At 37.6% G+C, this 14,950-nt stretch overlaps 1 protein-coding gene across 1 annotated transcript in view; it reads right to left on the reverse strand.

The window, feature by feature from the left end:
* The window catches only part of ATP8A1 (ATPase phospholipid transporting 8A1), a 283,721-nt gene that overhangs the window by 237,980 nt on the left and 30,791 nt on the right, over positions 1–14,950 (reverse strand). The window contains exons 2-4 of the mRNA XM_017870339.1: positions 9,440–9,554; positions 8,077–8,176; positions 7,005–7,103 (exon numbers count right to left, since the gene is read on the reverse strand). Of these exons, the coding sequence (XP_017725828.1) occupies positions 7,005–7,103; positions 8,077–8,176; positions 9,440–9,554 (314 nt within the window). The remainder of the gene's footprint in view (positions 1–7,004; positions 7,104–8,076; positions 8,177–9,439; positions 9,555–14,950) is intronic.

Raw genomic sequence — 14,950 nt, forward strand, 5'->3', positions numbered from 1 at the left:
AGAAAGTGATTCAAAATAAATTTTGATCAAAATAACAGTCCAAGGTAAATTTAGATATTTAAAAGAGGCACAGATGTTTCCAAAATATGAGACAATGGTTAGATTTCCAACTAAAGGAGACAAATAAAAGCTAATTAATGAAACATTGCACTTCAAAGAGGAAATTTAATCTTAGTGAAACCCAAGGCGATCTTAAACATCACTTTCCATCTACAGAGAATTCTTGCACAAGAGCATCTCTTTCCTCTGTCTTCCCATCACAGAATAAATTAGGTTACTTGTCATGAAACAAGTGTGTTCAATATACTAAGGATCTACCTCAATAGGCAGATTTTAATCCCAAGACTACAAGAAGAAAGCATCTAACTTGTGTCTTGATGAGATTATTCCTTCTAAAACTAATAATTCATAAAAAAATTAAGCTATTCTCTGAGTTCAAATACCTCAACTATGTCATAATCAGAATTCATTTACTATGACTGAAGGCTAATGAATTATTTGATATCATCAGTATTAGATTGACAGCACACCAATAAACTGTATTGTATAAACAGTATTATGAACTTCAGAATACACAGTATACAATGCTGACCACTCCTTCCTTCTGGAAACTCTTCCCTCCCTAGGTATTTCTTATTACATCATTGCCAGGTTTACAATCTGCACCTTGACCCCTTCTTGTTTCCTTTCCCTACTTGCTATTCAGCGATGGTATTGCTCAAGGCTTACTCCCTGGCCCTCCTTGCTTCTCACTCCACATTCTCTTCTTACAACTCTTTCATACCTGCAGTTTCAATTATAACCAGTAAATAAATACATAACAGTCAAAACTCTCATCTGAGCTCCACGATATATATCTCTTTAACATCTCTCTGGCAATCTCAAAGGCATCTCAAACTGTCCACAAGGCAACCTGTGACCTTAATCTCTAAGACCTGGTACTTGGCTCAGACATGGCAATACATGCCATTCATTTACTCAAACCAGGAACTTCATTCTTATACCTTCATTTTCCTCTCATTCCTATCCAAGCCATTCTTTCACTCAATAAATATCTACTAAACACTGACTATGTGCCAGGCCCTGTTACTGCTGCCGAGACAAAACCCCTTCCTTGCATGAAGCTTACATTCCAGTGGTTGTGGATAGAATAGGGTATGTAGCATGTTAGAGAGTGGTTAAGTCTTGTCAGTTTTATACTTAAAAATGTAGTAAATTCATTTTCTTTCTTTTCACCATGTCTACCATACATGCTGAGTCTAATATATCTTATATATATTTTTTACACTAACAACTGGAGTATTCTTGTCCGCACAAATGCTGTTTTCCTTGTAATCCATTTTCCACTGTTTAGCCAAAAGGATCTCTAGATAATAATACAGTTAACATCTGTTCATCACTGACTATATACCAGGCACTATTCTAAGGACTTCACGCGCATCATTTAATTCTCATTAATAACCTAGTATGATTTTTTTTTTTTTTTAAGATGGAGTCTTGCTCTGTCGCCCAGGCTGGAGTGCAGTGGTGGGATCTTGGATCATTGCAATCTCTGCCTCCAGGGTTTAAGCAATTCTCACCAGTGTGATTACTTGATTAATGTCGATCTCTTCTATTGGATACAAGCTCCATCACGGCTACTTTTACTCACTAACATAGTCTCAGTATTTGGTTCTTACACACTGTAGACTTTGAGTAACTGTTTTATAACGAATGGAGTCTACTAGTACTTAAATTAACAAGTTTATAGCAAAGAGGGAACATTTTTAGTGGTAAATATCAATTTAACAAATTTGATCTTTATCATAGGAACTAGCATTTAGGATAATACAGCTTTTTAGGAAAGAGTTCTCCATCAATTTTAGAGTATTTTCAAGTATGTGTATTGCTATTAACACATAAAAATAGAAAATGATACTATGTTGTCTAAAGCATCAAGAGTTAAAATGCACTGGAGTGGATAAATCTTCAGTATCTTCCCTGTAGGCAATTCTTATTATATTTCTTTGTATCTATCTATCTATCTATCTATCTATCTATCTATCTATCTATCTATCTTTTAAATTTTAAATCTCTATATATAGATTTAAAAACATTATCTAATAGAATGTAGGAAAGTTTACTAGATTGCAATCACTACTTTATTCACTGATGTATTAGTGGCAGCCATGACCAGTCTTCACCAATATCCAGCTCTCCACTTCCATGGACCCTGAGATAACACCTTCTCTTTGTCATGTCACTAGTTCTAATACTGAGCTATAAAGAGATGTGTGCTCCCTTTCTGGGCCAAAACATAGAAGAAGTGAGATTCCATCCTCTCTCCCCACCCTTGCTACAATAACCACCAATATTCCACAAAGCAGAATCTTGATTCAAGTTATTCCCTGATGCCCTCCATCATGTGTCTTTCAGTAACTGAAAAATAAACTTAATGTATTAAGCCACTGACATATGAGACATGATTACCAGCACAGCAAAGTTTAACACATCCTCATACATATCCTAATGAATGCCTGGTAGTTCAAGAGTTCTTCAAATGTTCTTGCTGAATGGACGAATGAATAAATGTGTTCATTATTCTCACTGATAAAGATAGCTCTTTGTCCAACTCTCTAAATTGTTATTTGATTTGTCCCTCATTTTAGAGAGTATTCTTTCAAACTTTCTATCACTTTACAGTTTTACACAAACTTCTTGTTAAGCTACTCTTACAATTTCTAGCCAATTTCCTAACAGTGATTTCACTGGAAAACTACTCCATATGATACTATTGTATCCCAATACTATTATTACATTCTTTAGGACTGCACGATTAGCAGCTTTCTAATAGTACCCAATTATTATATTATGCCAAAAAGAGTTCTGTTAAAACAAAACAAAACAAAACTTCTTGAATACAATTTTATTTGCCATGTACTTTCAAAGATGGAGTACTAGAAACCATAGCTAGAGAGATTATAGCTTTGCCAGGGAACAAAACAAAACAAAACAGACAGGAAGGCAGTTTTGAGTAGTGATTATATGTCAGGAGTCTGGAGCCAAAATGCCTTTTTTGAATCCTGACAGCCCCAGTTGTGACATTGGACAAGTTACCGTACCCCTTCTGCCTCCTCTTATCTGTAAAATAGGGATGAGATCAATAACATCTTCAAGGGTTGTTATAAGATTCAGTAAATGTAAAGGACATAGAGTAAGTACAACCTAGAAGCACAATAAATGTTGTTAATATTACTGTTGGTGACTCTTCACAATCATGCAGAGCCAAGAGCACTGGATAGGACGGAATTCTGATTCTATCACTTTCTTGGACAAGTTACGTGACCTCTCTAAGCCTCAGCTTCCTTACCTTTAAACTGGGTTAACATCCAGCTTTCAAAGTTACTGAAAAAGTTAAATGAGAAAAACATTTGCAAAACACTAGCAGGATGCCTAGAAAACTAAAGTTACTCAACGAAAATTAGGCTAAACAAAGAAAAGGGAAGTCCATAAGGCAAAGAAAGTGACAAAAGTGTAGTAAAGACCAATCCCCATGGACTGCCAAGTCCTATCACAATTTAAAAGTTGGCAAGTCAGTGTGGAGCAATACAGGTAGGAATCTCTTACGCTTCTCAGCTAGTGTCTCCATCAAGTGTGTCATTTCCAATCAAGGGGACTATGCTGTTTCACACACATGCACACACAAGTACAACACCTGTTTGTACTCTTAAATACTTGGATGCTTTTGAAACTGATGATCTAAATCTTCAATTGATCCATTCCTAATATGGCACATGCCGTCTTAATAAGATCCCAATTTGATCCTCTATAGAAAAAATGTTAATGTTTGTATAACTTTAAACTGGAGCATTCTAAACAATTTCTCAGCATCTCCTTGCTTTACCATCTTACTTTCCTAAGGCTTAACAGATTGTCATCTCAGACTGGCAAATAACTATTTTAGAATAAAATACCCAGGAATACAGCTAACTAGGGAGGTGAAAGATCTCTACAAGGAAAACTACAAACCACTGCTCAATGAAGTCAGAGATGACAAAACAAAAAACATTCCATGCTCCTGGATAGAAGAATCAATATTGTAAAAATAGCCATACAGCTCAAAGCAATTTACAGATTCAATGCTATTCCCATTTAAATAGTTTAAAATTTAACTATTTAAAATTCATATGGAACCAAAAAGAGAGCCCAAATAGCCAAGGCAATTCTAAGCAAAAAGAACAAAGCTGGAGGTATCAATCATGCTACCCAACTTCAAACTATATTACAGGGCTATATTAACCAAAACAGCATGGTACTAATAGAAGAACACACATGGATCAATGGAACAGAACAGAGAACCCAGAAATAAGACTGCATACCTACAACCACCTGATTGTTGACAAAGCTGACAAAAACAAGCAATGGGGAAAGGAGTCCCTATTTGATAAATGATGCTGGAAGAACTGGTTAGCCATATGTAGAAGACTGAAACTAGACCCTTTTCTTACACCATATACAAAACTCATCTCAAGATGGATTAAAGACTTAAATGAAGGCTGGTCATGGTGGCTCATGCCTGTAATCTCAGCATTTTGGGAGGCCAAGGTGGGTGGATCACCTGAGGTCAGAACTTCAAGACCAGCTTGGTCAACATGTCAAAACCCTGTCTCTACTAAAAATACAAAAAAAAAAAAAAAAAAAGCTGTGAATGGTGGTGGGAACCTGTAATCCCAGCTACTCAGAATGCAGCTCAAAAACAAAACAAAAAACAAACAAACAAAAAAAGACTTAAATATAAAACCCCAAACTATAAAAACCCCAGAAGAAAACCTAGGTACTACCACTCAGGACATAGGCATGGGCAAAGATTTCACGACAAAGATGCCAGAAGCAATTGCAACAAAAGCAAAAATTGGCACATTGGATCTGATTAAAGAACTCTTGCACAGCAAAAAAAAAAAAAGAAAAAAGAAACACAACAGAGTAAACAGACAACTTACAGAATGGGGGAAAACACTTGCAAACTATGCATCTGACAAAGGTCTAATATCTGGCATCTATAAGGAACTTAAATTTACAAGAAGAAAACAACCCATTAAAAAGTAGGAAAAGGGCCGGGTGCAGTGGCTCACACCTATAATCCCAGCACTTTAGGAGGCTGAGGCGGGTGGATTGCCTGAGATCGGGAGTTCGAGACCAGCCTGACCAACATGAAGAAACCCTGTCAGTACTAAAAACACAAAATTAGCTGGGTGTGGTGGTGGTGCATGCCTGTAATTCCAGCCACTTGGGAGGCTGAGGCAGGAGAGTCACTTGAACCTGGGAGGTGGAGGGTGCAGTGAGCCCAGATTGCACCGTTGCACTCCAGCCTGGGCAATAAGAGCGAAACTCTGTCTCAAAAAAAAAAAAAAAAAAAAAAAAAAAAAAAAAAAAAGCAGGCAAAGGACATGAACGGACACTTCTCAAAAGAAGACATACATGTGACCAACAAACACAAAAAAAGCTCGACATCACTGATTATTAGAGGAATGCAAATCAAAACCACAATGAGATGCCATCTCATACCAGTCAGAATGGCATTTATTAAAAAGTCAAAAAATAACAGATGCTGGCAAGGTTGTGGAGAAAAAGGAACATTTATACACAGTTGATGAGAGTGAAAATTAGTTCAGTCATTGTGGAAGACAGTGTGGTGATTCCTCAAAGACCTAAAGACAGAAATACCATTTGACCCAGCAATCCTATTACTGGGTACATACCCAAAGGAATATAAACCATTCTATTATAAAGACACATGAATGTGTATGTTCATTTCAGCCCTATTCACAAAAGCAAAGACATGAATCAACCTAAATGCCCATCAATGACAGACTGGATAGGAAAATGTGGTACATATACACCATAGAATACTATGCAGCCATAAAAAAGAACGAGATCATGTCCTTTGCAGGGATATGAATGGAGCTGGATGGAGGCCATTATCCTTAGCAAACTAACACAGGAACAGAAAACCAAATACCGTGTGTTCTCACTTGTAAGTGGGAGTAAATGACGAGAACACATGGACACAGAGGTGAACACCACACACTGAGGCCCACTGGAGGGTGGAAGGTGGCAGGAGGGAGAGGATCAGGAAAAATAACTAAAAGTAACTAATAGATACTCAGCTGAATGCCTGGGTGATGAAATAATCAGTACAATAAAACCCCATGACACACATTTACCCATGTAACAACCCTGCACATGTACCCCTGAACTTAAAAGTCTCTCTCTCTCTCTATATATATAGGTGTGTATATATATACGAAGTATTTTAAAAGAATAGGAAAAAATCAAACCAAAACAAAACATTGGTCTCCTCAAGTAAGACAGTTAAAACAGATAAAACAGAAAAAAGGCCTGAATTTATCTGGGAGAGTTAGTTTTATAAAGGAGAAAGTGACTTCTCCTTTCTCTTATTACTACAGAATAAAAACAGCAAATTTGGTTACTTTCTTTTAAAAAATGAGATAAAGGAAAAGAAGCTTAGAACTACTAAAGTGAGAAGGAATCAAAGGCATTTAATAAAGTGAAATTTATTAAAATTATTTAAATTAAAAAATAGAAAATATCAAAAAAATCACTTAATTTGGAGGTTTTTTCATTTAATTGAAAATAATGTTCAAATGTACTTTTCTCCTCAAGTCAATTATTATAGTAAATTAATTTCTTTTATTTGCTAAACTATAAATGCAATAGAACACTGTAACAAACATTTAGCAATATTATAGAAAACAAAAATTAACTTCAGGGGTAGGAACATATTCTAGACTATAAATGCAATAGAACACTGTAACAAACATTTAGCAGTATTATAGAAAACAAAAATTAACTTCAGGGGTAGGAACATATTCTAGACATTTGAAGTTGAATGGATATTTTAAACAGCCCATGCCAAGAATTAAATAATTTAAGGAAAAACTAGCATTTAAAACATATATAAATAACAAAGTCATATATATTTATGAAAAAAATAGAATACTTACAATATCTTCTATTATCTCTTTGATAGCTGCCACAGCTAAAATAAATAAGAGAGGAACCAGTGTTGTGTAACGACCTGTTGGTGACACATCAGGTATTTGCTATTTGGAAAAAAAAAAAATAAGAGAAATCCAATGAGAACTAGAAAATTTATAATAGATTCAAGAAAACAGTCTTAGTGCCTTCTAAAATATGCCTCACTGATTTTAGTATCTTGGCGGACTAATGCTGGGTGAGGTAATTTGTTCGTATCTAATAAGTACTGGAAAAGCATGTTAATTAGTTTCATGGTAAGCAGTTGTATACAGGACTACCACCTCCATTGGAAAATTGGTTACATAAGTTACAGTATATCTATCCACTAAAATATAACTATTAAAATGACATTTTAGAAACACAATGAATAACTGGGAAAATATCCACACATTGTTATATGAATATGGCAGGTTACAAAACAATAGGTATTCTATGATCCCCTTTTTGTAAACTAAATCAATAAACAATGGTTGGAAGGAAAAAAGAAAGACCAGAAGGATATATACCCACAATTTAAGAGTAGTTGTCTCTGGTGGTAGACTAGTAAGTTTTAAATTTTTTTCCTTGTGTTTTGTGGTGTTTTAAAAATTCTTTATTTTCAAGGTCAATGAAAATATTTTTTCAAATTTAAGCATATGTTAAATAAGCTACTTTTAATAAACTAGAACTTTTTCTGACTACAACTAATTTACATACAAAGAGAAGCACAAGATTTAAATTCTTGCATTCTAAGGTTCAGAGTTGACAGTTTTACTACGAAAACTAATATTTTAAGAAAACGTACCATCCCCTTTACCACCCAAAATGAACAGTCCTTGAAGCCACATCAAATTTATAGAACATCCAAAATAAGCTGATAAAAATGAAGCAAAAAGCTGGAAAAGGTAGTGAATTCCAGCACTGCTTGCAGCAGGAGCCAGAAATGTCCACCAAAACCAGCTTATCTCTCGGCATTTAGATAAACCTCAGGGGATTGGTCACGGGCTTAACATTTATTAGTACCTGAACATTTGACAAGGTTTTATGATATGACTTTACCTGAAGCAGTGCAATAAAGAGAAAAAATGAATTAGCAGCTCTTCTGAACTGAGAGTAGAGAAATCTTGGAAGGAATGTGATTATGTTGTATTTTGCAGTGCTAGAAAACAAAAATGAAAAGCAGTATAAAACTTCTCCATAATTAGCACCCATACTTACAAAGTTCTGTTACTACCATATAAAAAGTTAGATAAGGAACATTTGCCGCTGTTTCAAACTGGGAGAATATTGCAAAGGGTTATTAACCTAAATGAAAGAGAGTGAAAAGGTTAAATAAATAGTAAACAGTGAATACCACAGGTTTTATTTTTTGCATAATCTTTTGTCCTCTTTGGCCAGTTATCCTGCTTAACATTACTAGAAGTAGCTTACAAAGAAGAGCAACTTTGGAGTTAAAGGGCTCCAGTCCTCCATAAGACAGAGTACAACATGTGACTAGAAAATAAAATCTTGCAAAAAAAATCCCCCAAAATCAGCAAATTGACTGTAAACAGAGATGCCTTTCCTGGATAATTTCAGGGAGATTTCTGGGGTTCTGCTTTAATTTTCTTCACTGCCACTCCAGGAACTTGGCTGGAAATCCACATTAAACACACCAGATATGCCCACATCAGTAAGATATCACCACTTAGCTCTTAGAAACATCCAGATCTTCCTCTTGTTTATCAAATAGAAAGGAGATTAAAGCAGACACATGCCACACTACCCAAATTGAGAGGTGTTCCTCTAGAATTTGAAGTTGTACATATTAAGTGAGCACTTCTCAAATCTAGTAACTCTGCCACTGGGGAAACACTTTGCTGGCACTGAAGGTGTTTATGTGGTCCCAGAAGCCGCTTAAGTGGCCAGGGCTTACAGATACTTTTTACACTATTGTTGGAATAAAAACACAACAGTGCAGTGAAGTAATTCGCACAGCCCTCCGTTCCTCCCCACCATACTAAACTTCACAACTATTAAAAACCAATATTTAAAGACTATATAACCAGAAGGAATTCTTGGTGCAGAATTGCAAAGACCTCTTCTAAAATGTTAAAACTTGTTATCCAAAACCAGTAATGCATCGCTCTATTAACAGGTTTAGGACACAGGCATTTACACATAAGCAGCTTCCATTATTCAGACCATCTATGTAGAACTGGAAGAGGATAGGTGCTTATTCTTTCTGCTCCTTGCTATTTCCAGATTCTTATTAATATTTCTCTATTGGATAGAAGATGGAGAAACAGCCTATTCACACTGCCACCAGGGAGCTCTCAAATATTAACTGACTGCACTGAAATTTCTTTGCAAGCATTTTCATTTTGACCTAACCAGCTCTGCTCTGCTGGCTGGTCTCATGGCATTCTTTGGAAGTTCCTACCTGACATGGTTATTGCAGAATTTTGTCAGCTGGGGCTGGTTGATGAAAATAGTCCTCACTTCCTCCTGGTCAGCCAGTGAGGTCTTCTCTGAAACATCATCTGTCTTCTCATAACCTTAGAAAGAGATCATCTTCTTATTGGACAAGAAATGTTTTATTGTCCAGACCAAAAACACATTTCATAACTAGTCTAGAATATGAAATCTGTTAAAAGCTACATGCTTCCCCTTACTGCTGTTTCTTTTATAATAAAAGTAACATCCTCACATTTAACATTTCTACTAGATTTAAAGGGCAGCATTTAATAGTCATGTAAAACTGAGCCATATCAAAACAAGACATAACATCAACTTTACCTTTCCCCATAAGTGTTCAACTTATTTCCTTCCATTATATAAAAGATGCCCAGAAGTAAAATTATTTTAAACTGGTTTAAATTACAGTTTTAGTTAAACTAACAAGATAAAGGTAATTTAAAATATAGTCAAAAATACAGGCATACGCATTTAATACTTTTCTGGGTTTTTTCCCAGATGAAGACAGAAGAAAAGATAAATAGTAAGGTTTAAATAGGGAACTGCAACAGTGATCCAACTCACTATCATCGCCTATTTGTTTCTCCAGTTAGAATTCATGTTCGCAAATGAATTTTAAATTTCTCAAGAGCACTTCAAGTCATCTCATAATCATTGAAACAATATGCCAGATTCAACCGCGTACTTTGTTGCAATGCTGACACTTCAAAAAATACACACAAGTTCTAGAACAGTATATGAACAGATAGTATTTTAAACAGCTTTTTGTACCTTCTAGTGAAAATCAAAGGGGTGACAACAGTACTGTATCTCCAAAACCCATTTTTCTTCTCTCTGCTGCCTAGCCAACGCCAACTCCTCCTATAAGACCTGCTGACATGTGGTTTCTTCTGAAGTGTTCTATGACGTTCAAGTTAGGGAAACGTCTTTGCGTTTCCACAGCCCTCTGAACCTCCCCACTCTTCAGCAAAACACTTACCAGCAGGTTTTGTTGCTGTCTGAGTCAGGTTCCCCCTACCAGAATGGGAACTCCCTAGGGCCACAGAAGGTGTGTTATTCATCTTTCCAACACCAGTGCCAACAAACAGCAGGTACCCAATGTCTGCCAAATACATATACCCAATGAAAAAGGAGTGGTTAACTGTTTTTTGAGGGCAAGAAAAGCTGCTCCACCCACTGATTAAAAAAACAACTGTTGGCCAAGTGCTGGTAACAAACTACATGAAAAGCTGGCCTGTGGGGTTTGTTACAGTTTGAAACCAGAAAATCACTGAGGTGTTCTACAAAGGTGAGAAGCATGAGCACAGGGACTGGGGTGTGAGAAACAGTGTCATGTGTGCAGGGGAGAGCCAACAGGGCAGTGCTGCTGGAGCACAGACAGACGGCCGACTAGAAACCACGCTGAGGAAGCACACAGGCCAGGTCCCCGAGGACCCTGCGCTCTGCTTGGCAGCCAGCCACTGAAAGCTTTCCAAGTAGCAGGGGCGCAGGGTGAGAGGCACATTATATCCTTATCACCCTGGAGGTCACATGCTCTGGTAGGTACTGTCACACCCATTTTAGGGTTTCAGACCCAGTCGACAGCTTTGCTCACAGTGTTTCCCTACACCATGTTCTAAACACACACGTTACCCTCCAGTTTTGTATAATTGAAATTTCACACATGGATTATCAAATAGAGGGAGATCAATCTTTAAAAAAATTGAGTCCTTTATTAGGTCTTCCTTCCTGGTAGCATGAAGACCAGAGTGTGCTGTTCCCAGTCTCTGGATGAGAGAGAGCGCGCCTCAAAAACCAGCTCTCCACTCCACTCTGAGCTGATGCTCTCAGGTTGTGTTGTATTTACTTTATATACCGGACTTTTGAGTGTTGTATTTATGCAATGGGACTTTTGAGGGCCTGGCCCTGGGATGTCCTTAGCTGAGGAGCTGGGTGTCACTCCCTCTAGACATACCTACATTGGGGTCTCAAATGCTGCTGGGAGAGCACTGGATACTGCTATGCACTGAAAGCAGTTGGATACTGCATTTCTCCCTCAGATATTAATTTGTATTCAAGAATTTCTGTGGGGCAAAGGATTTTCCTTGAACTAAAGGGATTGGAATTAACCCCATCCCTTAGTGGGAATCAGAGTAATTAAAACTATCCTAATGGATTTAGTAGGGGCCCAACCTACATCAGATAATAAGGGATCTTTAAAGAGAAAACTCACCAAAATGAGGGGAAAAATCTAAACTGTAACCTGTTGCCAGGGGTAGGACCATCGAAGAGACTGGATGGCTCTGAGCACAGGCTGTCACAGATAACATAGGCTTTCTTTACCCAGGCACTACAGAAAAGCTTTGGTAATTGTACATGAAGCTGAATGTCTGCAGAATGCTTGGCTCTGGTGTGCCCTGAGCAGGTGTGATACTGAGGAAGGGAGATCTGCACTGAAAGCAGGGAGTGAGACTCTCAGCCAGTAAGCTGGTAGTCACCTCTCCTCTGTCTCCTCAGCAGTGAATTGGAGAGCCAACAGGCACCTGAAGCCCACTCTGAAGGTCAGAGGTTGCAGATATCACCTTCTGCGATGTATCCAATTCTATGTTTACTCCTAGCAGGTGACAGCAAGCTAGCAGTAAACAGGCACAGCAATCTCAGAGGTTCTCAGAAATAGCTCAGTGAACATACTTGACCTCAGAGATCCTCAGGAATATTCTGATGAAGGTACCTGGGAAAAAGACTAGCATTTTGCTAATTTGGAAGTGAGAGTTTGCAACTACTATAATTAAACTCTTCAATGAAATCATCTTACATTGCAGAAATGGGCAAGTTAGGTCTGGACTTAACATAAGTAACCTGTCAGTCCAGACTCTTTCCATGTAGAAGAGAAACAGGCTCTTCTATTTGATTAATGAACCAACACTTTGAGGAAGGTAAGTAGCAATTTTGATCTCACAGTTCTGGGTTAGAGGTGAAAACACATTCGCTACATTCAAAATTGACAGTTATTCAATATGCACCAGATAATTCTATTTTATGATTTCTTTTTTTTTTATTTCCTTTGCATATCACCACCTTCATCAGCTATAATAACCACATAAAGAGCTACATGTGCACACCTGGGCAATGCCTAAGCTAAGCTATTAGAGTGGTGACAAAGGCAATCAAAATAGGAGAATCCTTTACCACCCTGCCCCAAAGAGGGTCAAACTAGGATAGCATTCCTTCCTATACACGGTTCTATTCTTCGTTTTAAGGAAGGAACCCATGTCCCTTGCGATTTGTTTAATAATTTGGAGGGTTCGTTCACATAAGTCATTAAAATTTACTAGTAGCTTTTAATCCACCTGTCTGAACTCCTAAGGACTACTAAAAACTGTGATGCTTTTATATCATCCCCTCACAGAAAGCAGGAGGAAGGGGAGTGCCGTTCTGGATCTAGTAACACTTCTCACTGAGTCTTCCCCATAGGGCAGGCCTTCAGAAGCCTTCTTTGTCCGTAAGTCATGCTAAAGGTGAAATATACTGAGAGAAAGAAACGCATCTTACTCATGCTCTTTGATATCTCTCTTAGCTTTTCCTAGCACAATCTTGCACAGAGCACATACGATACTCGCATATTTAATGGAAATGGACTGCAAGACATCCGACTGACTGCTTCTGAGATCCACTCAGTGACCCACCCATCTTCTCTAGGTTCAGACTGAACTCTGAAGCCCACCATGTAATGGGTTCAAACCCCGTATTAAGTATAGTCGAATGAACAGTATTTGGTAAATGGCAAAGCCAAGAATAAAACATGACTTTAGGTAGTTACTTACTTTCACTAGGCTTCAGTTTCCTCATCTTTCAAAGAGAAATATTATATGTTCATCTCCTGGAATAGTTGATAGTAAATGAAGGAATACATATGCAATGTACTTAAAACACCTAATATTGTAACAGATTACAATACATGTAATTTGTATTACAATAAATGTAATATATATTGTAAAAGTCTATTACACTTAAAGAGTTAACAGGGTGGATAATGATACAGTCATAGGCTGAGCCCCATAAAAATGGCAGGCAGCTTCTGGGTTAGAGGTTGAAGAATACTGTGGGGTGGTAATTCTTTACCTTGTGGTGTAATTGACAATTCACCTGCTTCCCTTGTTACATGGTAAGTTACCTATTATACCTCTGTTCATAGTAAGCCCTCAAAGCCTGATGAATTAACAAGTGAGCAAAACCAGATTACCAATATACTAGAAACAGATCTCTTTCAAGTAGACATATATTGTCCAACCCTGTAGGACTGATGTCCAAACAACAATTAGTAAATTTATGATGAGAAGTAATTGCCATATGAACTAGAGTAACTGAAGTTCCATAATCAATTCAACTCTCCCAGATTGGCCTATGTAGAAAGTTAAATGACCAAAGCAACCCATCCACCAGTGGTTAGATGAACTAAGACTCTCATAGCTTTGGAGAAGTACAGCCTGATGCAACCAATCCTGCTAAAGGGGTAGATGCATCTGTAGGACCAACCTCTTAAAAGTTTGTTGCAATATCTTGGCAATGAGGCCATGATACGTCAAGTCTGTTGGCTAATGCTTCTATTCCCCTCCGCAGGACTGAGAATAGTGCTGATAATGTTTAACCCCATGACTTACCCCTTCCTTGACCATCTCTAGCCCCATTTCCATCTTCGAATACAAATTCGTATTTATGTATTTATTTTTATTATACTTTAAGTTCTAGGGTACTGTGCACAACGTGCAGGTTTGTTACATATGTATACATGTGCCATGCTGGTGTGCTGCACCCATTAACTCGTCATTTACATTAGGTATATCTCCTAATGCTATCCCTCCCCCACCCCTCCCCACAATAGGACCTGGTGTGTGATGTTCCTCTTCCTGTGTCCAAGTGATCTCATTGTTCAATTCTCACCTATGAGTGAGAACATGCAGTGTTTGGTTTTCTGTTCCTGTGATAGTTTGCTGAGAACAATGGTTTCTAGCTGCATCCATGTCCCTAAAAAGGACATGAACTCATCCTTTTTTATGGCGGCATAGTATTCCATGGTGTATATATGCCACATTTTCTTAATCCAGTCTGTCATTGATGGACATTTGGGTTGACTCCAAGTCTTTGCTACTGGGAATAGTGCCGCAATAAACATACGTGTGCATGTGTCTTTATAGCAGCATGACTTATAATCCTTTGGGTATATCCCCAGTAATGGGATGGCTGGGTCAAATGCTATTTCTACTTCTAGATCCTTGCAGAATCGCCACACTGTTTTCCACAATGGTTGAACTAGTTTACAGTCCCACCAACAGTGTAAAAGTGTTCCTATTTCTCCACATCCTCTCCAGCACCTGTTGTTTCCTGATTTTTTAATGATTGCCATTCTAACTGGTGTGAGATGGTATCTCATTGTGGTTTTGATTTGCATTTCTCTGATGGCGAGTGATGATGAGCATTTTTTCATGTGTCTGTTGGC

This window comes from Rhinopithecus bieti, unplaced genomic scaffold (genome assembly GCF_001698545.2).
Source record: "Rhinopithecus bieti isolate Rb0 unplaced genomic scaffold, ASM169854v2 scaffold_5179, whole genome shotgun sequence".
In the NCBI taxonomy this organism is placed as follows: domain Eukaryota; kingdom Metazoa; phylum Chordata; class Mammalia; order Primates; family Cercopithecidae; genus Rhinopithecus; species Rhinopithecus bieti.